General features: G+C 47.1%; 1 protein-coding gene across 2 annotated transcripts in view; it reads left to right on the top strand.

The window, feature by feature from the left end:
- TDRD1 (tudor domain containing 1) overlaps nt 1-26,769 on the top strand; it is a 1,656,135-nt gene that overhangs the window by 1,382,977 nt on the left and 246,389 nt on the right. For both annotated transcript variants that reach the window (XM_069239312.1, XM_069239311.1), the window contains 2 exons: nt 2,426-2,539; nt 9,786-9,899. In XM_069239312.1, coding sequence (XP_069095413.1) covers nt 2,426-2,539; nt 9,786-9,899 — 228 coding nt within the window. The remainder of the gene's footprint in view (nt 1-2,425; nt 2,540-9,785; nt 9,900-26,769) is intronic.

Here is a 26,769-nt window from a genome sequence, read left to right as displayed (position 1 = left end):
GACCAAGAGTCCTCCGTGGGCTGACCCCTGCCAGACTCCCCTGCGACGCATGCAGCCTAAATCTGAGGAGCACCTCCCGATTTCCCCCCCCCCTCCCCCCCCCCCCCCCCCTTGCGACCTGCTGCTGATTGCTATTTCTAAAGGCACACCTGCACCCAGAGCCCCTAAGCTAGCTGAACCGATGGTGTCCCTACGAGCCCTGGCATGTCTACATACCTGGGCAGCAGTGGGTTGATCCCATTTCTGAAAGCCATCTCCTCAGTTGAAATACATTGGGCACCCGACACTGTGTTGACACACTGCACCCGGGTGTATGTTTGGTGCTGCCTTCTGAGCCCCCCTTGTACTTAACTCAAATCCACGAGATCCCTGACGCCGCTTGACTCACCTGTGAGCAGCACTGCCTCAGCTACCTCTTGTCTCCATTGGATAACATTGGGCACCCAACACTTTGTTGGCACTCTGCATCCCGCGCCCTCCCTGCCGCTGTGGTTGCACCATGGGTACCAGTCTGAATCTTGCCCGGGGCTAGCCTAAAGCTCTGAAGGCTGGGACCGAAAGTTGTGTACTTATCAGTGAAACTGCATCTTTATTTCCTCTGAAAATTGCACTGTCACTTTTTGTAAGAGCAAAGTCTTTTTAAATTAAAAACTGGTTAGCTTATGACAAAGTTCTTTGGTTCAAGGCACATATAAAAACAACTTTTATTTTTCTAATTTGGTCTCAGATTTATTCTTTGTGTGTGTGTGTCATTTATTGTCTCTGTGAGTGCAACTATGCTTAACACCACTAGTTGATAAGCCTATCTGCTCGCCCACAGCACCACAAATAGAGCTCTAGATGTAGCTATGTCTTCTGCACATCTTTGGGGATCCCCTCGACTCTCTGCACACTGTACTTCATTTTAGTACACCATATAGAGAGCCATCTTGCTACAAGGTCCCTCAGTGTTACTGTAGAGAATCTCTCTCCACAGTTTAGGAATGCTACACATCTAGCAGTACCAGATGTAGTCTGCCTGTAGTTGCAGTGCAAAGCTTCAAGGAGGCCGAAGCAATTGGTAAATGACCACTGTGAGACCTCTCAGAAAAAGGAATCTCACATCAACGACTTACTGTCCATCTATTGTTGGGTGAAGCTCTCACCCTGTTAAAGACTGCTCAACACCATCTATGATAGAAACCCTGAAATTGTTTCCAGAGGCACCATAACTGTAGGACAGTGGTTCAAGGCTATAGTAATGCCAGGTGGTGGAATATACAAACAACAGCCTAACCTCTCAGTCTTTCTTCCTAACAGTTCTGTGTTTTAACTTTAAAAAGTGTATGTGAAAAATGTACAACACATTTTAGATGTGAAGAGACAATCTGGCAAACATGCCTTTGCTCTTCTGCCTCTGTTAAACAAAGAAAGAAAGGCCAGTGTAAACAATGGTACAACCAGGTGTACATCAGACTAAATTGATTTGTTGTACGAGAATACTGTGTTTGGAAGTTGAAAGAGTAGCTTCTAAAACGCCAGTGGATGTACGTCTCTCTCTCTCTCTTGGACTGCCATAATACATAGGCAAATTTGTTAGCGATAACGGTGGTCTTGGAAAATATGGTGAATGATTGAAATCTTTCACTGTCTTCAATGTATTTACAGGTTGGTATTCTTTTTAAAGAAACAAGCACATCTAAATATCAGAAAATAATACATGATGCTCTTTATAATACTTACATACAGGAGGTTTAGGTCCTCCTCCAGCAATTGCTGTTTTGTACAGTCCTTCATGCTTTGGTTCAGTCCAAAATACAATATCCAGAGTGGGAGATTAAGTTATTCCACCCGCCCCACCCCCCAAAAAAAATTTGAGTGTGGCTTGTCTCAGTGTGTCACTGTATGTTGTCTGTTTACTGTATGCTTACTGCTTGCTTCTACATAAGAAAGTCATCAATACTGACAAGAAAGCTTGTGTTGACCTATGGGCTTCCAAGTAATCCTTGTGAGGGCTTTACTTTGTCCGTGGCTTCTGCTCTGCCTGCCTTCCTTATTTGTGTTTCACTGCCTTGTAGGGCCAGCTTTTTTTCTGATCATCTGAGGGCTTCACTGAGGCTCCCAGACTCTGCTTATGCTCTGCCCTCTAGCTCCTACGATGTGTGTCTCTGGTGCTTCATTTTTCACTCCAGCTCTCAAATCCTGCTTTATAGAAGAGTGAAGTCATTAGCCCACCACCCAGTATTGTTTTCTGAAAGGGGCTGGTGGGGATGAAAAAAATAAAGTGCAGCTATTGGAACATCTGCACTTTTTTTTCTTTTAAATCGCATATACCCTATAATAGCAAAGTGAAACGCACCCATAAAATCATAATGTAAATGTCGACACTTTTATATGATCCTTCTTAATAAATTTCATTTTATTTACTCTCATTTGCTAAAAACAGGTTCGACTTATTACTGGCACTCGATAGAACTACCCATCAATGAAGCAACTCTGGTCTATGTCTTAAAAGTGGAAAACCCCAGCATGTTTTATGTTCAGCTGAAAGACAATCGAGGTGAATAATTGTATGAATATTTTAAGTTATAATTAAAGCTGCCTTATTTTAGTAAATTTTTATTAGCTATGATCTACATCCAATAACGTAGTGCTAAATTTAATGTGCGTAATGTTGTGTTTTTGTATGAATTTTGTATATGGCATTGGAACACTATTGAAACATTACCCAACTCTATTTTGTCTATTAAGAGAGTATTATGTTTAGACCTTGTATTGTATCTATGCTTTTGCTGCGTATTTTACATGTTTGAAAAAGTTGCAAAATAATGTGCAAGAATTGGAACTATTGCTGAGATAAAGTATTTACAGTTAGTTAGGAAAATACAGGTTTTGGTGTAAAAATAAATGTACAGCGGGTATCATTTTCAGAACCACTTTTTGAGAGCTATGGGGCAACCTGGTACTATAGGGCCCAACCATGGGTAATTAAGGCCTTTGACTGCTGATGTCACAGGGCCCGACCTGCTATTGGTCCGTAACAAATGGGCAAAGTAATACCTTGTTCAGCACTTGACTGTCAGTCTTGGCTCCATTTGAGCGTTCTAAGGCTTAGCAGGGGGAGGTAAGTGCAAGACAACACAGGCTCCTAAATCAACATACTAACAGTAGCTTCAATAAATGGATTGTCCAGTTAAATACAAGCATTTATGAAAAACATTGTTTTTAATTTAAATACAGAAACCATGTACAACACACTAAATGGTCCACACAGCCCTCTTAAGGTCTTTGCCCGCTGTCTCAGGTGGAATCCCCTGTTCCCTCACACCTTTGTGGCATGGGTGATTATTCCCTTTTCTGTACTGTAGATGACTCCCTGATACAGTCCACACTAGTCCCACACACCCCAAAGTCTTTATATTTGCCATAAGAGTTAAGGTTTACCAGCATTAAGATGCCAAGTTCGTGTAAGACCCCAGCATGCCCTAACAGACTTGCCCAACCCGATGGAGGCCGGCAATCTGGGAAGACCCGTGATGTTCCTCTGTGATCTCCGATCTCCTCTTACTGAGAGCCCTCGACTTTTCACTGTCCTTCCTTGCTGAGGCGACGGCTTCCTCAGTCCTTGGACTTCCTGTCTTTGTCGCATATCTGTGCCCAGCTCCAGTTGTGATCGGTTAGTGTCCCCTCCTACTTCCTTGGTGTGATGAACCAGGGCAATGGACTGATCACATGAGTCTCTGACCCCTCCCTTCCACAGGCAGCTACCTGATCCTCATGCTGGCCTCCTTCTTAGCAGCACAGTTGCTGAATTCATCACACATTGGCAACAGCTCGCACTCCACGGAAACACCCTTCCTGCTCAAGTATAATGGCCCAAACGTAATGGTGTCTCCTTCCTGGCAAACGGGGGGCCACTGACTTGGCAGCAGCTATTTTGATGGCCTTCACTCGTGCCATGGTCCTGACCAGGCCAACCAGTCTCACACTTGGTTCACCAGCATCCCTACTGTGAGCCTTTTGCCCTCCAGTCACTCTCTTCTCCTCCTCTCCACAGAACGTAGCTGGTTTTGCCAGGAAGATGGACTCTAGGTGCATTACTCATAAGGAGCACTTGTCTTGGCCTTAAGGCTCTCTTCTCCTCACATGGCCCTTCTCCTCCTCACAGGGTGATCTGGTCTTCTCTGACAGTCAGCCTTGACTCTGAGTGATGTCCCCTCATCCCAGAGGGAGATTTGTAGACCTTGGTCACCAGTCTTTGGTCCCCAATTCTTGTTCCCTACTCCTTGTTCCAGCAGCAACAATGTCTTGGCAATGGCCTTCCTGATAAGACCGTGCTGATCAACAAAGTATGGGTCACATGCTCCCACCAAATCCAGACACATCTGTAATTTTCTGTCTGGCTTTTGAAATTTGTAATGTGGGTGTCATTTCCTTTGACTTGCTCTCTCCTCTGCTCTGCCTTTTGTCAAAGGAACAATCTGCCACAGCAAGAGTGTCTTCAGTTCTGAATAGTGACTCAAAACTCAGGGCAAGTGAGTAAATGGGGCTCATGCCTGGTGTAGGAAGCTGGCTCCGTATATACTATCTCAAAGTGAGAGATAGTGTGCACAGAGTCCAGGGGTTCCCCAAGAGGCTTGACAGAGGCAATAATAGATAATACTGATGCTCTATTTGTGATAGTGTAGTCGAGCAGTTAGACTTATCAGAGGGTAGTGTTTAGCATTTGTTGAACACACACAGGCAGTAAATTAGAACACACACTCAGTGACTTAACTCCAGGCCCGTAGATTTTTATATAGAAACATATTCTTTTCTTAATTTATTTTGGAACCACAAGATTCAAATTACAGGTAAGTACATTAAATGTAAGGTACTTTGCATATGCATATATAGGACTTTGAATCAAAACAGTAATGTACATAGTTTGGCATAAAATGGCAATAAGCTATTTTAAAAGGGGACACTGCAAAATTCAACAGTTCCTGGAGGAGGTAAGTACCAGTTGATTAATACGGAAAGTAAAGCACTTACAAGTTCACTCTCCGGGGCATAGGCAGCCGACTGTTGGGGGTTCAAGTCAACCCCAAATACCCAACACGGACAACACAGGGCCTGTCAGGGGCAGAGGTCAAAGAGGGGCCCAAATAACGTAGGTGCCTGTGAATACAGCGTGCGCCGGTTCTAGTCTGCTGGCAGGTAAGTACCTGCGTCCTCTGGGAGCAGACCAGGGGGTTTAGTAGAGCACTAGGGGGTGGAGGGTCCCAAGTAGGCACACAAAGCACACCCTCAGCGGCACAGGGGTGACCGGGTGCAGTGGGAAAACAAGGTGTCGGGTTTGTAATAGAAATCACTGGAGGGACCCGGGGGTCACTCAGACTTGGCAGGCAGGGCACAGGGGGGCTTCTCTGGCCAGCCACTGCTGGTCACTGCTGCACCGGTGATTGGTTTTTCACGAGCCTGGGGGCTGTGGGTGCAGTGCTTCTTTCAGGCGTCGTGTTTCTTCCTTCCGGGCAGTCGCGGTCTGGGGGGTCCTCGGGATTCCCTCTGCAGGCGTCGCTGTGGGGGTCCAGAGATGTTTGCCCAGGGGGACACGGTGTCAGAGTCGCCGGGGGATCCTCTCTGGGTTGTTGGCTTCTCTGGACATGGGCCATTGTCATTGGGTGCGAAGTGGTGGGGACTCTCGCTTCTGGAGTGAGGTGAGAGTCCTTTTAAAGATGGTTTCTTCTTGTTGGAGGTGGACAGTTCTGCTGCCCTCTGGAGTTCTTGGTCCTTTGTAATCGCAGGGCAGTCCTCTGACTCGGCAGAGGTCGCTAGGCAGGATGCGTCTCTGGTGCCAGTTCTTTGAATCAGGAGACAGGCCGGTATGGCTGGGGCCAAAGCAGTTGTCGTCTTCCATCTTCTCTATGGGGTTTTCAGATCAGCAGTCCTCCTTCTTTGTAGGTCGTCAGGAATCTGGTTTCCTGGGTTTAGGGTCGCACCTAATTGCTAAGGTGTTTAGGGATGGAGGGCAGTAGCCAATGGCTACTGTCCCTGAGGGTGGCTACACCCTTCTTGTGCCTCCTCCCTTTGGGGAGGGGTACATATCCCTATTCCTATTGGGCTAAATCCTCCAAACCAACATGGTGGATTTTCTAAGGAGGGGGTCACTTCAGCTTTGGCCGTCTTAGAGGTAGACCTGGCCGAGGGGGTGACTCCTCCTTGTTTTTCTCATTATCTCCTCGGACTTACCGCCAAAAGTGGGGGCTGTGTCCGGGGGACGAGCGAGCATTTCCACTAGCTGGAGTGCCCTGTGGCGTTGTAACACCAGGCTTGAGCCTTTGAGGATCGCCACCAGGTGTTACAGTTCCTACAGGGGAAGGTGTGAAGCACCTCTTCCCAGGACAGGCTTTGTTCCTGGTCACAGAGTCCACAAAAGCACTCACTCAGTGTGGCCAGAAACTGGTCTGGAAGCGGCAGGCTGGCAGAGACTGGTCAGCCTAGCACTAGCAGTTGGACTGTCATGCAGGGGGCATCTCTAACAGTGGCATATTCCTACACCCTGGTACCAAGGGCCCTGTGGCCAGGGAAGGTCTCTAAGGGCTGCAGCATGTATTATTCCACCCTGGGGACCCCTCACTCAGCACATGCACACTGCCTCACAGCTTGTGTGCTGGTGGAGAGAAAAAGACTAAGTCGACAGGGCATTCCCCTCAGAGTGCCATGCCCACAACCCACTGCCTGTGGTATAGGTAAGTCACCCCTCTAGCAGGCCTTATAGCCCTAAGGCAGGGTGCACTATACCACAGGTGAGGGCATTGCTGCAAGAGCACCACGCCCCTTCAGTGTCTAAGCCAGTTCTTAGACATTGAAAGTGCAGGATAGCCATAAAGAGGATATGGTCTGGGAGTTTGTCAAACACAAACTCCACAGTTCCATAATGGCTACACTGAAATCTGGGAAGTTTGGTATCAAACTTCTCAGCACAGTAAATGCACACTGATGCCAGTGTGGGATTTATTGTAAAATGTACCCAGAGGGCGCATCTTAGAGATGCCCCCTGAATACCAGTCCGACTCGTAGTGCTTGGCTGACCACTCTGTGGCAGCCTACCACAACCAGTCGAGTTTCTGGCTACATCTGGAGAGTGCCTTTGTCACTCTATGGCCAGGAACAAAGCCTGTACTGGGTGGAGGTGCTTCTCACCTCCCCCTGCAGGAACTGTAACACCTGATGGTGAGCATCAAAGGTTCATGCCTTTTGTTACAGCACCCCAGGGCATCCCAGCTAGTGGAGATGCCTGCCCCTCCGGCCACTGCCCCCACTTTTGGTAGCAAGGCAGGAGAGGATAATGAGAAAAACAAGGAGGCGTCACCCACCAGTCAGGATATCCCCTAAGGTGACCACTGCTTTTAGAAATCCTCCATCTTGAGTTTGGAGGATTCCTCCAATAGGATTAGGGATGTGCCCCCTCCCCTCAGGGAGGAGGCACAAAGAGGGTGTAGACACCCTCCAGGACAGTAGCCATTGGCTACTGCCCTCCTGACCTAAGCCCACCCCTATATTTAGTATTTAGGGGCAACCCAGAAACCAGGAAATCAGATTCCTACAACCTACACAAAGAAGGAGGACTGCTGACCTGAAAGCCCTGCAGAGACAACAACTGACTTGGCCTCAGCCCTATCCTCCTGTCTCCAGACTCAAAGAACCTGCACAGCGACGCATCCGACAGGGTCCAGCGATCTCAGAGGACTGCCCTGAAACCGAAGGACCAAGAAACCCCCAAGAACAGCGGCACTGTTCACCAACAGCAACATCTTTGCAACAGAAGCAACTTTTAATGAACTCACTGTTCCCGCCGGAAGCGTGAGACTTCAAACTCTGCACCCAACGTCCTCGGCTTGAGCTCCAGAGAACTAACACCGCAGAGACGACTCCCAGCTGAGTGCGACTACGCGAGTAATGTTAGACGACCCCCCCCCCCCATGCACCCCACAGCGACGCCTGCAGAGAGGATCCAGATGCTCCCCATGACTGCGACTGCTGGAACAAGGAACCCAAGGCCTAGACCAAGCACTGCACCCGCAGCCCCCAGGACCGAGAGGAACCACCTTCCAGTGCAGAAGTGACCAGCAGGCGGCCCTCTTCCTAGCCCAGTCGGTGGCTGGCCAGAGAAGCCCCCCTGTGCCCTGCCTGCATCGCCTAAGTGACCCCCGGGTCCCTCCATTACTTTCTATAGCAAACCCGACGGCAACTTTGCACACTGCATCCGGCCACCCCTGTGCCGCTGTGGGTGTGTTTTGTGTGCCTGTTTGTGTCCCCCCAGTGCTCTGCAAAAACCCCTGGTCTGCTCCCCGAGGACACGGGTACCTACCTGTCAGCAGACCGGAACCGGTGCACCCCTGTTCTCCATAGGTGCCTATGTTATTTGGTCCCTACTTTGACCTCTGCACCTGACCGGCCCAGTGTTGCTGGTGCAGTGACTTTGGGTTGCCTTGAAACCCCAACGATGGGCTGCCTATGTCCAGGAGACTGACTGTGTAAGTGCTTTTACTTACCTGAGAAACCTAACCAAACTTACCTCCCCCAGGAACTGTTGATTTTTGCAGTGTCCACTTTTAAAACAGCTTATTGCCATTTTAACTAAAACTGTGTGTACTACTGCTTTGAATCAAAGTTCTATATTTAACTGTGTGAAGTACCTTGCATTTTATGTACTTAACCTCAAATCTTGAATCTTGTGGCTCTAAAATAAATTAAGAAAATATATTTTTCTATATAAAAACTATTGGCCTGGAGTTAAGTCTTTGAGTGTGTGTTCCTCATTTATTGCCTGTGTGTGTACAACAAATGCTTAACACTACCCTCTGATAAGCCTACAGCTCGACCACAGTACCACAAAATAGAGCATTAGTGTTATCTAATTTTGCCACTATTAACCTCTAAGGGGAACCTTTGGACTCTGTGCACCCTATCTCTCACTTTGAGGTAGTATATACAGAGCCAACTTCCTACACCAGTGTTTGTGATTCTCATTCCTAAGTAAAAGACTGAAAAAATAGTCTTGGAAGGAGCAGGATGTAAAATATGAGAATGTGTAATGTAGAAGTGAACAGAGATGATATATCGATTTTGAAAACAATATATTGTTTTTAGGAAAACTGCTGAAAAATGTCACTGGTTTACCACAGTCCTTAAGGTTTCCATTGGGAAGTTGGATTGCAGTACCTTTATGTGGGTTAAGTCTTAGTGGACACACCAGGAAGGTCTCTCTTCAGTACATCTTAATATTTCAACAAATCCATTTAAAACTAGTGCAGTTGAATGCAACTTTTGGTCCTATGTTTTTTTAAAAATATTTGTCCAGGAGAAATTCCTGTTTACCATCCTAGAGGAAGTCATAGCAGGCATTCACACCCCATTACTTTGAGTTAACACAAACTATCACTTCTCTAAACATCTTAATTTGGAAGCCCTTTACATTGACTGATGGTCTAGTTGGTGGTTTACTGAGCAAAAGACTACAAGGCATGAGCCATGGTGTGGAGTCACCATGAGCGACATTTTGGCTGACTACAAGGAGAGAGGAATCTTAATGGCTGTGGTTGCATGTGGCTTTAAAGGTCAACATGCTTTCGGAAGTAGATTCTAGTCCACCATAAAGTAATCCCAGATTCCATCTGTCAATTATGAATGATGAAATAAACCTTGACCGTACCAAAGTCAACAAAGACATGTTTTACTTTAGAGGTAGTTTCTAAAAATTGCCACAGCTATATATTCACCTTGCTGTTTCCAAGAAAATAGCGTTTTTTTTTTCATTCCAGTTGATAAAGAGAAGCTTCAGTGGACAATGATTGAATTGGCTGAATATTGCAGCAGTCAGAAAAATCAGAACTATACACCAAATATTGGCGACGTATGCTGTGCCAGATACACAGGTAAGATCATTTGATGCATCTATTATTTGAAAACTTGCTTCTTCCAAAGTTGAGTCTGAACTTTTGACTCTGCTTTTCCCCATAAAATTTTGATCAACTTTGGTATTTTCATTATTTTGTATTCCTATTTGTGCAAGTAGTGAGTCGTCTCATTTACCAAAGCAAAACATAAGACCAGTTTTCTAATCACAAAATTTTGCTAGAGACTTCTAACCGCAGATCCTTCACATTGTGAACTCCCCCAGGCATCAGACTGGATCTGTGAAATTTTTATAGCAGTGCCCTTGCATGTCGATTGTTGGTGTCTTATGGCACTGCATCGGATCCAGCCTAGCAATAACATCGGACCACTATATCTTTGCCTCTTCTGGGTGGTAACGTTAGTTCCTTTCTTACTGTGCCTCCTGAGATGGATATGGAGTTCCACCGTATCCTTTCAGTTTGACAGTTTTTCTTTCCCTCATTTTCCAGTGTGCAAGGAAAATTTCTCCTCCAAAAAACAGTTTAAACCTGGAAAGGACCATCAAATGTTTGTAACTTACACCCACAACGTCTGTCTCCAGTGCCTTGGCTTCAGGCTGATCTTTGCATCATGGAAATGCTGCACAAAGATATATAAAAAGCCCATCAATGACCGCAAAGCCATACTTGCAGTTACAGAGCTTAGGAAGTCGAGCAAGACCCAGTCACGGTCAAAGGTGCGAACACACTTTCATTCCTGTGTCCTCGAATGGTTTATCTTCATAGTACAGGAAATGAGGTAAGTCCAAAAAGTCAAAAAATTGTAGAGGTTGAAGCACTGGTTCCCTTCGTCCTGCCACTTCCACCGTTTGAAGTCATAAGATGTCCTCAGTACCTCAAGGCCATGGAGTATTTACCCTCATTCAGAGTCGATTTCACAATTGACCCTGATGCGCCCTGACTTTCAAGAAGCACTTAGAGCTCCTTGAATTCAGACAAGCATTGGACAGACTCTATGGTACTCCACCGGATCCCTCTGGAGCACCTTTACACAGAGCCAACAGTTTTATTAGGCTCTGAAACTCACTCACAACTACTCCCGAGGCCGCAGATGATACACACATACACCTACCCTAACCTAGAAACCTTCCAAGCTTGTGCTGATGGTGATAATGATGATACAGTTGACACCTCTGTTGACGGAAAAACAACCTGTATCTGAATATGGAGGATGCAGTTATGTTGGACATCTCTCCAGACATTGGCGTTTCCTCCTCTAGCCCGACTAAGGCAACAGAGAAGTCCAACTCTTTTGTAACAAACATTAGGAGTGAGGCAGAAGTTTTGGATCTCACTCTTCCCACAATAGCAGTGAAGAGATCGTTTTAAATGAGGTGCTGAACCAAGGTCAAATACGTCAGAAACCTTTCTTTCTGCGTAATGAGTCTCCTAATGATGTACTGGTTGGTACCTGGGCGAAGCCAGGATCTTGCTCCTAGTTAATAGACCAGTGGCAAGGCAGCACAGACCTGCTCTTTGGAGTCCTGATATTCTCCTTCAGCACTTACCTACAGAGAGCTTGGCAGTACAGGGCACTCGAGTTGCCTTAACCCAAACATGGTTCCTACTATCCCTCCTGATAGTCAAACAAATGGAAATGGTTGTCAAGTCTGTTTTCCTCCGCCAGCCTCAGCTTAAGGCCCGTGAACACTTGTTGCCTCCTGAGGAGATATTCACATGCGATGTGGGGCAGTGGTTAACATCTTAACCAGATGACCCAGAGGACTTATGGTCAGCCCTGCAGTGCCTCATCATGGATAGCCAGGACGCGGTGAAGTACTCCATTTGCTCCAGCTTGGATATGCCCTTCAATAGCTGTGTGTTTGGCGTGAAGGCAGACTCAATCTTAGAAAGATTTTAGGAGACCAAAGCCTCTGCAAGGTTTCTGGGCCTAGCTACGCCTGTTAGGCAGTTCCCCAAACAGCTTGTCCTTTTGAAGGATTTGGCAGCAGATTGCAACAAAGACAACTCTAGTATGTGCTTCACCAGCAACAGTTCTCGTAGGTCTTTCAAGGCAGAGGCAATGGAGCGAGCAGTCTGCGTGTAGGCCCTCAGGAGCAATATACTACCCAAGCCTCACCCTTCCTTCCTGCAGCTGCCACAAAACCAGTTTGTCATCCTTGGCAGAACACGATCGCCCAGTGGGAGGCTGCATCACTTTTTACCTCCTCAGATGGAAGAGCATCACAAAACCGAGCAGTGGGTGCTCCGGATTGTGGAACGTGGTTACTCTCTGCCTTTCCTGTCACAACTCCCAGATACTCCTCCTGGAGGACCACTTGTCCATCCCAGGAAGAAAAGTTAGGCTCACTTGAGTAAGGGAGCAATAAAGAGGGTGTCCACATCAGAGATGAGGACTGGTTCTTATTCCCATTACTTTTTGGCACTGAATTAAAACGGTGTTCTTTATCCAATTCTAGATCTTCCCCCTCTGAGCTTCTTCCTCTTAAAGGACAAGTTCAAAATGCTCTGCCTGGCATGCGCTTTTCCATCTTAGATCCAGGAATCTGGATGATGGCATTGTATTTTTAGGGTGCCTATTTTCACATCCCAGTCCTGCAGTCCCACAGGTGTGTTACCTGCAATTTCAATTAGACTAAGAGCACTTTCAGTTCTCTGTGCTCATCTTTGGCCTGACAAGTGCACCTCAAGTGATCACAGAGGTAATTGTGGTGGTTGCAACTCATTTGCAGAGACTGGGAATAGCAGTCTTCCCATACCTCGCTTACTGGCAGCTGATGGCAGGCTCGCTAAAGGCATTCGTAAGCCACCTCCAAACAAATGTTGACCTGTTGACATCAATGGGTTTTTCTGTCAGTGTGCCAAAATGACACCTGACGTCTTCACAACAGGCCCCCTTTAATAGAGCCATCCTGAATACTGGGATATGGTACTCTACCAAGCCTTCTCTCTGCCTCCACGGGTCCAGGGCATTTGGGCTTTGATCATTCCTTGACCTGGGTCTCAGTGAGAGCAGTTCTGAGACATCTGGGCCTCATGCAACCTGCTTGTGTACCATGTCAAGCGGCACATGTGGACTCTGCAGTGGTATCTGAAATCTCATTGTGCTCAGCACTAAGGAATTCTGTCAGCTTCTATACGGTTGTTGAAGGAGACTGCAAGACACCTGGAGTAGCGGCTGCTCGACTGTAAGTAGACTGACGGCAGACCCTATGCAGAACTAACTGCAGTGGCAGAGACATCGCTTATACAGGGAGTGCAGAATTATTAGGCAAGTTGTATTTTTGAGGATTAAATTTATTATTGAACAACAACCATGTTCTCAATGAACCCAAAAAACTCATTAATATCAAAGCTGAATATTTTTGGAAGTAGTTTTTAGTTTGTTTTTAGTTTTAGCTATGTTAGGGGGATATCTGTGTGTGCAGGTGACTATTACTGTGCATAATTATTAGGCATTTTAACAAAAAAAAAATATATACCCATTTCAATTATTTATTATTACCAGTGAAACCAATATAACATCTCAACATTCACAAATATACATTTCTGACATTCAAAAACAAAACAAAAACAAATCAGTGACCAATATAGCCACCTTTCTTTGCAAGGACACTCAAAAGCCTGCCATCCATGGATTCTGTCAGTGTTTTGATCTGTTCACCATCAACATTGCGTGCAGCAGCAACCACAGCCTCCCAGACACTGTTCAGAGAAGTGTACTGTTTTCCCTCCTTGTAAATCTCACATTTGATGATGGACCACAGGTTCTCAATGGGGTTCAGATCAGGTGAACAAGGAGGCCATGTCATTAGATTTCCTTCTTTTATACCCTTTCTTGCCAGCCACGCTGTGGAGTACTTGGACGCGTGTGATGGAGCATTGTCCTGCATGAAAATCATGTTTTTCTTGAAGGATGCAGACTTCTTCCTGTACCACTGCTTGAAGAAGGTGTCTTCCAGGAACTGGCAGTAGGACTGGGAGTTGAGCTTGACTCCATCCTCAACCCGAAAAGGCCCCACAAGCTCATCTTTGATGATACCAGCCCAAACCAGTACTCCACCTCCACCTTGCTGGCGTCTGAGTCGGACTGGAGCTCTCTGCCCTTTACCAATCCAGCCACGGGCCCATCCATCTGGCCCATCAAGACTCACTCTCATTTCATCAGTCCATAAAACCTTAGAAAAATCAGTCTTGAGATATTTCTTGGCCCCGTCTTGACGTTTCAGCTTGTGTGTCTTGTTCAGTGGTGGTCGTCTTTCAGCCTTTCTTACCTTGGCCATGTCTCTGAGTATTGCACACCTTGTGCTTTTGGGCACTCCAGTGATGTTGCAGCTCTGAAATATGGCCAAACTGGTGGCAAGTGGCATCGTGGCAGCTGCACGCTTGACTTTTCTCAGTTCATGGGCAGTTATTTTGCGCCTTGGTTTTTCCACACGCTTCTTGCGACCCTGTTGACTATTTTGAATGAAACGCTTGATTGTTCGATGATCACGCTTCAGAAGCTTTGCAATTTTAAGAGTGCTGCATCCCTCTGCAAGATATCTCACTATTTTTTACTTTTCTGAGCCTGTCAAGTCCTTCTTTTGACCCATTTTGCCAAAGGAAAGGAAGTTGCCTAATAATTATGCGCACCTGATATAGGGTGTTGATGTCATTAGACCACACCCCTTCTCATTACAGAGATGCACATCACCTAATATGCTTAATTGGTAGTAGGCTTTCGAGCCTATACAGCTTGGAGTAAGACAACATGCATAAAGAGGATGATGTGGTCAAAATACTCATTTGCCTAATAATTCTGCACTCCCTGTAGATTGGAGCGATCATCTGGGAAAGATGACGATCAGAGGACTCTGGTCACAAGGGAAACTTGCCTCCCCATCAGCCTGCTGGAATTGCGAGTGATCCGCTTGGCACTGAAAGCATTCCTCCCGACTATCAAGGGGGAACGGGTTCAGGATCTCACAGACAACAGGACTGCTATGTGGTATTGGAACAAACAGGGTGGAGTGGGGTTTTGGGTCCTTTGACAATAGGCTCTATGTCTCTGGATGTGGCTGAAAGTTGAGGCATTTTTCTAATTGCCCAGCACCTGGCAGGATCTTTAAATTCCATGGTGGGCAAATTCAGACACCATTGCTTAGCAGATCACAAATGACAATTGCACTTGAAGATGGCACAGGGTATCTTCCAGCTATAGGTAGAACCTTGGCTCAATCTTTTTGTAAATGCAGAGAACTCAGTGTCCACTGTTTTGCACTTAGAGTAACCAAGGCATTACTTCCTTGGAGATGCCTTATGTTTCATCTGGGGCTCAGGATTTCTGTATGCCTTTCTGCCCCTCTCTCTCCTGCCCAGAGTGAGTGCTGAAAAGTATCAAGAAAGACTGCGCCAAGTTGTCCTAGTGGCTCTGGACTGCACAAGTAGAGGGTGTTGCTTGAAACGTCTAACCATGAGCATTTGCCTCTGATCAAGCTGTCTGTTCTGGAGGACGTTGTATCACAGCAGAGGGCCACGATCTGCATCTGAGCCTGTGCAACTTACATCTCCATGCGTGGAGCCTGAGTGGCAACAGTTGATGGCTTTTGATCTCCCTTCCCAGGTGGTTTGTGTCATCTTGGCAGCCAAGCATCCATCCACCAAAACTGTATGAGTTGGACAATGGGAGAAGCTTGGTCCCCTCCCCCCCCCAAAAAAAATATAACAAGTTGTCTTTTTGTTTTGCTTGTCCTTACCCTGACAAGGCCTTGCTGTAGCAACAATAAGGATTATCATTCTGCCTTTTCACACTTGCCAGAAGAGCAATCACTTTTCAATTGACCTATTATGATGTGTTCTTTGAAAGGGCTGATCCTTATGTTCCCATCAACACCTTTTGTGATGCTGTAATGGAACCTTTAATTTGGTTCTCACTTAACAGATGTGCATTCCCTTTGAACCAGTGCACAGCTATCCTCTATGCTTGTTGACCATCAAGCTTGTGTTCCTCATTGCCATTACATCTGTGAGGTGAGTGAGTGAACTCAAGACCCTGTCCATCCAACAGCCTTAAACAATTTTCTTCCAGACAAATTGGTCTTGGGACAATAGGGTAATTCCTGGCAAATGCTAGTTATGCCCTTCTGGCAATTCATCACCTTTCCTGCATTCTACACCCAACCTCACCTGCCCAAGGAGGAGGAACATCTCCACCGTTTTGACCCAAAGAGGGGACTCAGTTTATACATTGATCAAACTAAAGACAATGGGTGGTTTATGGGTCTCTCTGGTACAAAAAAGGGAAAATCGGTGCAAAAAAGAGCCATTTTACGATGGATCCATTGTTTGTATCAAGATTTGCTCTGGGCTAACCAAAAAGCAACTTGTAGGAGGCTAATGTGCTCATTCCACCAGAAGCCTGCTACTACTTTGCTTGTGTGCGGTGTGCAAGTCTTAGACATCTTCCAAGCTGCGACGTGGGAATGCAATCACAAAATACTGTATCTATCCCATAGGATTTCCTTGTCTGAGCCATTCCACACCCACACTCTGGGGCGGTACGGCCTTGGTGTCTGTTCACAGGGTGAGGAAATGGTGGTTAAAAGTCCCTACTTGAAAAACAACGTCCTTAACGTCGGTAATGCCTTTTCTGGTAGAGACTGTAACTAACTGCAGATTTCTCACCGACCTCCCTGTTCTCTGGAATGGACTTGTACTGTCTATTAATAAGATCCTGATCTAGAGATCTGCACACAGGTATATTTTCATTTATTTAGGCACAGCATCTGACATTGTGAACAGGGTACAGAAAGAAAACTGACAATGTCACATCCATGGAGAGACTGATCCAACCTAAAGCCACACAATGCCACCTATTGACCTGCGAGGAATTTGGTATCAAAATTCTCCATATCAAGTCTGGTGCCTGAGGGAATTCACAAGGTGAAGAATCTGAAGTTAGATAGATTCTCTACCAGAAAAGGCATTACTGAAGGTAAATAACTAATTCTTCCTTCATATTTAAAGCCAAAGCCATTGTTTGAAGGGATGGTTCCTAGATTTCAAAGGCTCCGCAGGGGGTTTCCTAAACTTTTTCGACAGTATTCTTTCAAGATATGTACTGTTCTGCTACAGATTTGTCAGTGTGTCCATAAATTACGATCTTCTCCAGATTGGTCTAACTTCAACCTTCAAATTCTATTTACCATGTTACCTTATTGAGAATCTTTGCAATGTTTTGCTTAAATCCTTATGTTACTAAGTACTTACATAATTTTTTTAACTCACTCTAAAGTTCCTCTCGAACATTTGCTGCCATATTATCTAATTTTGTGAACTTTGGTTACTTCTTGCTTATACTCGGGAATGCACCTCTGTGTGCAAATTTCCTTTAGGTCTGTAATACAGCTGCTCTCTTCTGGAGTGTGCCCAAGAGAACCTGAACTTGTGTGTCTGATATGAACTTCTCTCATTTTTGTGTACTTTGAGAAGGTCCTGTGGATACAAACGTGGAAGAAAACAGTCCAGACTGCAGTCATGCAATTATAAGAGCCTTAAGGCCACCCTCCCCCCAGTTTAAAATGCTTGAACTAGTTTCGCTTGTGCAACTTCTAAATATGTATTAATATTTGTATAGATCAAACCTGGCTGGGATGATTGGAACGTCATTTATTATGGAGTGGAATTTGGAGATCACACACAGTGGGGTTTACATCTTATAATTATATTGACAGCTGTATTTCACTTATTTAGGCACAGTGTGATTATGTGCTTTGAGCACAGTCTCACAATTTTCAGTCAAGGGCAGGACAGAAACACAGGGTCCTAGGTTCCAAAGTCAGCAGCTTAGCCTCTAGAACACCTCTAGCTCAACCGTGTTTCTGGTTCGGAAGTCCTCTTCCCGAATTTGAGAGGGTGAGGACCAGTTTGAGCACTGCTTGTCCAAGTAGTGTTGTTTATAAGATAGGAGCCATTTTTTATAAAAAGTCCAAAATCTACCCAGATAGTATGAATACACAGGAACAAGATCACTGACCTCTTCTGTATTCAGTGCTCAGCGTCACTTGATTTCACTTCTGTGTAGCAGGGGCAATTACATTTTATCTACAGAGGTAAACTAAAATAAGTAAAAACCCACATGCTGTCCATTTATCTCTTATAAAATATTCAGTCAATCAGACAGGATATAAAGAGAGCAGCTAATCACCCACAAGGGTATCCAGACGCTGAGAACATAGCTGCCAATGGGTTTCAGTTGAACAGCCACGTGTAGAGTCCTTTCCTGAATTCCAGAAGAGAGGATGAGGTCCGTAGGTGATGGGGGAGTTTGTTCCAGGATTTTGTCATGTCATAGGAGAAGGAACATCCTCCACTGTTGCTTCGGCAGAAGCAGGTGGTATGTGCAAGGGAGAGGGAGGCGGAGAGCAGGTGTCTGGAGGGTTGGTGGAAGTGCAGGCAGTGGTTGATGTATGCTGATCCTTGATTGTGAAGGGCTTTGTAGGTGTAGATTAGCATCTTAAATTGGCATCTTTTATGAATGGAGAGCTAGTGGAGCTTCTTGAGGTGTGGGTTTTGTTGGGCCGTTTGGGGAGGTCGAGTATGAGTTCAACCGCTGAATTCTGTATGGTTTGTAGTTTCTTCAAGAGGTGCATGGAGATTCCTACTTAGAGTACACTGCCATAGTGACGGTGTATCTGGTGTTGTCTTGGAGCCATTTGAAGATCTTGTGCAGCATGTGAAGAGTGAGGAAGGAGGTGGAAGAGGCTGCAGTGGTCTATTTTCTCATGGTGAGCTTGTTGTCCAGGATGATAAGGTTCTGAGCGTGGTCAGCCTGAGTGGGTGTTGGTCCTAGTACAGTAGGCCACTATGAGTTGTTCCACAGATTCCTTACCTTTGAATTCTCCCCTGGCATCAGACTGGATCCGGAAGATTTTTGTAAGCATTACCCCTGTATGCGATTAGGTGGCATCGATCGACACTGCGTCTGCCGTTGTTGTTCACACCGGATATGACGTTGTTGGTCCTACTTAAGTGCCACCCCAGCGCACTGATTTCAGTTCTTTTCTTTCTGCGCCAGCACTTGCTAATCCAAAGAGAGCTACTCCTCAGTCTATTTTTGGGCAGCTTTTTTTTTTTTTTTTTTTTTTTTAGTTTCTACTCCTGGTGCATGTCCTCCAAAGAGACCAGTATCTGACATCTAGTTGCAGATTCCTTACCTTAGAATTTCCCCCAGGAATCAGTCTGGATCCCAAGAGTTTTCTCAAGTAGTACCCCTGCACGCACCGTTAGGCCTGCATCCATCATGACGTCGCAGATCCTTTATCGGCGCCACCCCGGTGCGCTCTTGTCAGCTATTTTCTTTCTGTGCCAGCCAGCGCTGATCCGAAGAAGAGCTACGCCTTAGTCACTTTTTGACAGGTCTTCAACGTCTTTTTGTCAGAGAGTTTTGAGTGTCTATACTCCTGATGCATCGAGGATGCCTTGGCGTAAGACCAGGTTCAAGCCCTGCGGGTCTTGTCAACGGGCAGTGTCCATGACAAATCTGTACTTTTATGTGTTTGTGGTGTCTGGAGTGCGAACACAACCCAAAGTCATGCTCTTGGTGCTTTGCCAAAAATCCAAAGGCTTTGAGGGAGCGGTCCCTAACTCTACATGCATGCTGACACTCAGCTCTGCGTAGCTCCCGATCTCGGTGGAGAGGAAGGTCCGGGGTTCTTTTGGGGCGCGGACACACACACACACACACTTCGTCCCACTCTCTCTCTCACACACACACACACACACACACACACACACACACACACACTTCGTCCCACTCCAAGTCCTCAGGACGATTAAGTGAGTCGAGGCACAAAAAGAAGTCAAAGAAGAACAAATGTTCTTCGACTTCATCCTTTCCGTCGGCTGATGAGATGGGGGAAAGGGAGCTTTGTCACTCTAGTCCTCCGTCCTCGGAGCCTGTGACAGCTCCGCGCCTCCCCGAGTTTACGGGAGTCAGAGCAACTCAGAGCGTTTTATTAGGCCATTCACCTTATTATTGAGCAGTCTGACCCTGCTGGAGTGCCCTTGGGCCCCTTTGGACTGGGTGAAGCCAGTGGTCTAGATACTTCACCCAGACACTGACTGTAGGAAGCTGGCCTGGTGTGTGGTGGGTACATATGGTACTTACACTTATACCAGGTCCAGGTATCCCCTTTTAGTGAAGTGTAGGCAGTATCTAGAAGCCAGGCCCTCTAGAGGTAGCTGTGAACACATTTACACACATGAAAGAAAAACATCAGTTGTACACAAATAAAGGTACTTTATTTTTGGGGGAAATCACCACAAAATACTAGAAGGGCAACCAACCAATAGGAGGCAAGTAATCCACTAAATAGAAAACAGTGCAAATAGCAACAACCAATAGTGACCCTAGGGGAAGCTGAAACCATATACTTTTAAAAAAAAATGGAATACGAACACAGGAGCCCAACCTAGGTAAGTAAAATGTGTACAGGGGAGCTGGGGGTACTAGAAAACCACAAAGTAAGATGGATGCAGATGATTTCCCACGCTGGAAGGAAGATTGCAGGCAGGTGTCGGTGAAGGAATTCCACCAACAAGCCTTAGCAAAGGCAAACTTGCGGTTAGTGGAAATGTGGTGCTGCCGGGGACCAGCAAGGCCCAGTAGGACTCAACCAAGGAGGGGGAGTTACAGGAGACCACCAGTGTCGCAGAGAGTCCACAGGAGCAGAGGCAGCACCCGTAGGAGTCCCACAGGACTAGGACACAGGAGTTGCAGAAGAAGCCCACGCAGCACTACAAAAGGAGATCCAGTGTCGCCGGAGAACCATGCAGGAGGCTGTGCTTTGCAGGAAGGAGTGCTAGGGACTGGGGCTACACGTCGCCTGAAGATCCCTTAGAGGAGATGTATATAAGCCTTGGCAGCTGCAAGAGACGCAGTGCACGGGGTACTGTCCTGCGTGGGAAGGCAAAGGCTTACCTCCACCTACGTTGGACAGCTTACAAAGAGGACCAAGAGGACTAATCTGGACCACCACCTGTGAGGCAGGATCCACGCAGCTCAAGATAAAGGGAGTGCCACACAGCTGGTCATTGCTTGCTGGAGGTTCCTGCGGTTGCAGGGGAGTGACTCCTTCACTCCGAGGGAGATTCCTTCTTCTTGTGCAGGCTGAAGAGTTGCAGTCTTCTGAGGATGCATGGCAAGGGAAATGTTGCAAAGCTGGCAGGAACCTGGAAACAATGTTGCAGAAGAGTTGTTTCTTCTTGGAGTCAGCTTGTCGGATCCTAGAGGTTACAGTCACAGTTCCAGAGGCCAGAAGTCGAAGCAGAGGTTGCAGAGGAGACTTGCTGGAATCTTGCAAGCCGAATCTGAGGACCCACCCAAGAGAGAGAAAAGGGGGTTTGGTCACCTAACCAGGTAAGCACCTATCAGGAGGGGGCTCTGACGTCACCTGCCTGGCCTAGCCACTCAGATGCTCCCAGAGTTCCCTGCCAGCCCTGGAAACAAGATGGAAGAACCCAGGGACCCTCTGGAGGAGCTCTGAGCACCACCCCTGGGGTGGTGATGGACAGGGGAGTCCTCACTCCCCTTTCCATTGTTCTGTTTGGGCGTCCCTGAACCAGTGTGGACTGGTTTATGCACAGAGGGCACCAAATGTGCCCTTTAAAGCAAACTAGTGGCTCGGGGAGGCCACCACTCCCAAGCCAGTCACACCTATTTCCAAAGGGAGAGGGTGTTACCTCCCTCTCCTAAAGGAAATCCTTTGTTCTGCCTTCCTGGGCTTGATCAGGTGAAGCAGCAGGAAGGCAGAAACGTGTCTGAGGGGTGGCAGCTGCAGGGCTGCCCAGAAAACTCTGCAAGACTGGGGATAGCAATGCTGCTCTAAGGAGCCCCCAAAGTACATGGAATCACACTTCCAGTACTTGCAACTGTATTGGGGTATGATTCTGACATGTTTGATACCAAACATGCCCAGGTTCAGCGTTACCATTATGTAGCTGGACATAGGTAGTGACCCATGTCCAGTACACGCATAAAATGGCATCCCAGTCCTCACTTAGGCCAGGAAAATGGATCTGGAGTTTGTGGGGGCACTGCTGCTAGTGCAGCGGTACCCTGACACACAGGCACCTGCACCCTGCCCTCTGGACTGAGAGAGCCTACCATAGGGGTGACTTACAGTGACCTGGTGCAGTGACCTGTAGTGAAAACGGGTGCATGGCCCAATTTCACGCAGATTGCAATGGAAGGCCTGCAGAACCCTTTGCATGGGCTTCCATATGGGTGGCAGAATAACTGCTGTAGTCCATGTGGATCCCCTGGAACCCCAATGCCCTGGGTACCTAGGTACCATATACTAGGGACTTAAATGGGGGGACCAGTATGCCAATTGTGGGAAGAAAAAGGTACAGTTTAGAGGAGAGAGCAAAACTACTGAGGGTCCTGGTTAGCAGGATCCCAGTAGACACAGTCAAACACACTGACAAAAGGAAGAAAATGGGGGTAATGCATGCCAAGAAAGAGGGTACTTTGCTACACTGGCATGCTTTCCTCCCCTACCGTAGATACAGAGGAGGGAGCGTCCTATTTCATGGTGGTATCGCCGAGGTCCTGGGCCTCAAGCTGCCTTGGTGACAGCCAGGACTAACCTCCTGATGGAAGTGCTTCAACCTGGGCTTCATCCTCTGAACCCCTCTTTCTCTCAATGAAGCTGTTACCGATGTCCTACTGGGTACCTGGTCCAAACCCATCACAAGGGCTCCTGTGAACAGGATCATTGCCCGTTGCTATCAACCTGCTCCAACTGACCCAGCGTTCCTGACGCAACACCCCATTCCTGAGAGCTTGATTATCCAAACCTCTAAGTGCCAGTATGCGCTACCTTCCACCCCCCCAAATATTGAATCCAAGAGGCTGGACCAGCTTGGGAAGCTGTTTGCTTCATCCAGCCTGGCATTGAGGTCCATGAACACTGCATGCCTTTTGGGCAGTTATATCCATACTCTGGGACACTGTGGTGTAAGTGCTGATACAGGTCCCGGAGGAGGCCCGGGATGTACTCTCTCAAGCTGTTGCTGATTGGAGGGACCCTGCAAAGTTCAGGATCCGATGTGAACTGGACACAAGCAACTCAATGGACGGTTCCTTTGCATCATTGGTGGCCTTGAGGCACCATACCTGGTTGAGGATGTCTGACTTTTAGGGGGATGTCCTATCTACTTTTATGGACATGCCCTTTGACGGCACCCGTCTCTTCGGAGACAAAGCAGACTCGGCGCTCGAGCGCTTCAAGGTTTCTAGTGCCATGGCCAGGTCCCTGGGCCTCTCATCTCCCCCTCATCCCCCTCAGTCTGATTTTCGCCCCTTTTTAGGCTACAAAAGGTGCACCCCACCGTATCCATTCCCCCTCCAGCCACCCTGCTCTGCATGCTGCCCAGCCTCTGCGTGGCCAGGGGCGTGGGATCCAGGTTCCTCGTGGATCCAATAAGCCAACATTCTGGCCAATTCACCCCATCCCGCACCTGCAGCTGCTTCCAAACCTTCCTGGTCTGACAATTCCCCACAGGGACCAGTCGGAGGCCCGATTTGCTGTCACCTGCTTCACTGGCAGTCCATCACATCGGACAGGTGGGTTTTGCAGATAGTACGAAGGCGCTACTCCTTCCCATTCAAGACTATTCCTCCATCCATGCCACCTTCCTACAATGAGATGATCAGTTGGCATTTCTCCATGAGGAGGTTACGGCTCTCTTGGCCAAGAAAGCTGTTTGAAATGGGGTCTCTAGTTGGCAGAGGTATTCACCCTTCTCCAAGTAGGAACCACAATCCTAGTCAGGATAAGTCGCAACACAATCCAAATTATCCTGTGCTCACCCTCTGGTAGCTTGCCACAGAGCAGGCAAGCTCTACTTAGCAGGCAATGTGTAAAGTATATGTGCAATAACTCCTACAGTAACACAGTGAAAACACCACAAAATGTACTCCACACCGGTTTAGGAAAATAGATAATACTTATCTGAATAAAATAAGACCAAAATGACAAAAATCCAATTTGCACAAGTCACTATATCAGTTTTTAAAGGTTTAAATAAATCTTAATCAGTGGTTGTATCCTTTTAACACACAGTACCTGGGATGCATCGAAAAATAAAGCATGGGGTCAGATTTTCTGATGCGGCATAGACGATTCAAGGGGATATTTTGATGCCCAGGGATAATGTGTTGAAATGCCTTGACGTGCTGGTAGAAGGAGCAGGCGCTGGGTCGATCCAGTAGGCAATGCAGTGCTTCTTCAGCCGCGAGGCAGGCGCTGCGTTGATTTTCCGATGAACAGAAATGTTCTTCTCTTGCATGAAGTCTTTGTGGCCCTGAGACTTCAGAACAGGAGGCAAGTTCAATTCAAGCCCTTGGAGAGCACTTGTGGGGAAGGCAGAGTCCTTCGAGCAGGGCAACAAGCAGGGCATCAGTTCTTCTCGCAAAGCAGTCCAGATGAGTCCTTTGGGTAGCCAGGCAGTCCCTCTGACAGAGTTCAGTTGCAGGTCCAAAAGTGTCTGATTTGGTGGGGTCAGAGACCTGTTATATATATATTCCCAAAAATGACCTTCAAGTGAAGGAAACTTCAAAGAGTGGTTTTGAAGTGCACAAGTTCCCCTTTCAACCCAGCCCTGTGTGCCAGGATCCCTGCGGAGAGGTGCAGCGAAATTCCCAATTTCTGAAAGTGGCATTTCTAAAATAGTAATAGTAAATCCATCTTCACCAGTAAGCAGGCCTTTCTATTACCTCTCTGGCCATACCATACATGACAGGGATACTCCTTTCAGATCAGAATCTACCACTTAAAAGTATATAAGGGCAGTTCTAATGCTGACCTATGAGAGGAGGAGGCCTCACAGTTGTGACAAATAAATGTGTGAGTTTTACTCTAGCAGGACATGTAAAACACATAAGTACATGTAGGAGGCTGGCCTGGTTTGTAGTGGGTACCTTGGGAACTTAAACCTTACACCAGGTCCAGTTATCACTTGTTAGTGAATGTAGTAGTCTTCTAGCAGCTTAGGCCGATAGAGGTAGCTATAGCAGAGCAGCTTAGGCTGAACTTGGAGACATGCAAAGCTCATCCAGTACCACTTATAGTTACACAGTACTTATACACAAGTAAAGACAATACTCAGTCTTACCAAAAATAAAGGTATTTATTTGGGTGACAGTACCAGAAATATCTTAGAGACAATACTCCTTCTGGAGGTACGTACTATACACAATATATACACTAGACACCAAAATTAGACAAGTAAATAGTCATATAACAGTGCAAACAGTAGTAAATCCTATAGGATTCAATGGTAGAAAATAGGTCTAGGGGCAAAAGTGGAATGTGAATCACGAATTCCCCCCTAGACAAGTGTAGTGTGTGCAGAATTGCTGGGAGAGTAAGAATACAGTAAAGGTAAGTAAATTACTCACCCCAGAGCCCAGAAAAGCAGGAGTAAAGTACTGCAAGTTTCCTTAGTATACACTACACCTCGTTTTGGGGATTTTGCACCAGCCAACCAAGTCTGCAAAGAACAACTGCTGGATTATTGGACCTGAAGACCTGCAAAGGGAGGGGACCAAGTCCAGAAGTTGAAAGAAGTCCTAGGAAGGACATGAGCCCCTGCCAACCCAGAAGAGGGTGCAAAAGAAGAGTCCCCGGTTAGTTGCAGAAATGCACCCTAGGTAACTTGGTACTTTTGTCCAAGGAGGTGTTGTGCAGGTGACTGTAGGAAGGTAGCCTCTTTCTAGCCTTGTTACCCCCACTTTTGGCCTGTTTGTGAGTATATGTCGGGATGTTTTACTGTCTCACTGAGATCCTGCTAGCCAGGGCCCCAGTGCTCATAGTGGAAACCCTATGTTGTCAGTGTGTTTGATATGTGTCACTGGGATCCTGCTAGCCAGGACCCCAGTGCTCATAAGTTTGTGGCCTATATGTGTTCCCTGTGTGGTGCCTACCATGTCTAAGATCATGGAATTGCCCCCCCAAGCCAAATCTGGTATTGGGGTGCCAATCCCATGCATCACCGGGGCTCCAGTATGGACCCCGGGTACTGCCAAACTAGCTCTCTGGGGTTTTCTCTGCAGCTACCGCTGCTGCAAACCCCCAGACAGGCTTCTGCCCTCCTGAGGTCTGGGTAGCCCAGTCCCAGGAAGGCAGAACAAAGGATTTCCTCTGAGAGAGAGTGTTACACCCTCTCCCTTTGGAAATAGGTGTTAAGGGCTGGGGAGGAGTAGCCTCCCCCAGCCTCTGGAAATGCTTTGAAGGGTACAGATGGTGCCCTCCTTGCATAAACCAGTCTTCACTGGTTCAGGGAACCCCCAGCCCTGCTCTGGCGCGAAACTGGACAAAGGAAAGGGGAGTGACCACTCCCCTGTCCATCACCACCCCATGGGTGGTGCCCATAGCACCTCCAGTGTGTCCCAGACTTCTGCCATCTTGATTCCAGAGATGTGAGGGCACAATGGAGGCCTCTGAGTGGCCAGTGCCAGCAGGTGACACCAGAGACCACTCCTGATAGGTACTTACCTGACTAGGTGGCCAATTCTCCTGTGAAGGCTATTTAGGGTCTCTCCTGTGGGCTTTTCCTCAGATAACGGATGCAAGAATTTACCAGAGTTCCTCTGCATCTCTCTCTTTGACTTCTGCCAAGGATCGACCGCTGACTGCTCCAGGCCGCCTGCAAAACGGCAACAAAGTAGCAAGAAGACTACCAGCGACATTGTAGCGCCTAATCCTGCCGGCTTTCTCAAATGTTTCCTGGTGTTGCATGCTCTGGGGGCTGTTTGCCTTCACCCTGCACTGGAAGCCAAGTAGAAATCTCTTGTGGGTCCACAGAATCTTCCCCCTGCTAACGCAGGCACCAAACTTTA

Source organism: Pleurodeles waltl, chromosome 6 (assembly GCF_031143425.1).
Source record: "Pleurodeles waltl isolate 20211129_DDA chromosome 6, aPleWal1.hap1.20221129, whole genome shotgun sequence".
Classification (NCBI taxonomy): domain Eukaryota; kingdom Metazoa; phylum Chordata; class Amphibia; order Caudata; family Salamandridae; genus Pleurodeles; species Pleurodeles waltl.
Note: the sequence above shows the minus strand (reverse complement) of the source record. Positions and strands in the feature narration are given on the sequence as shown.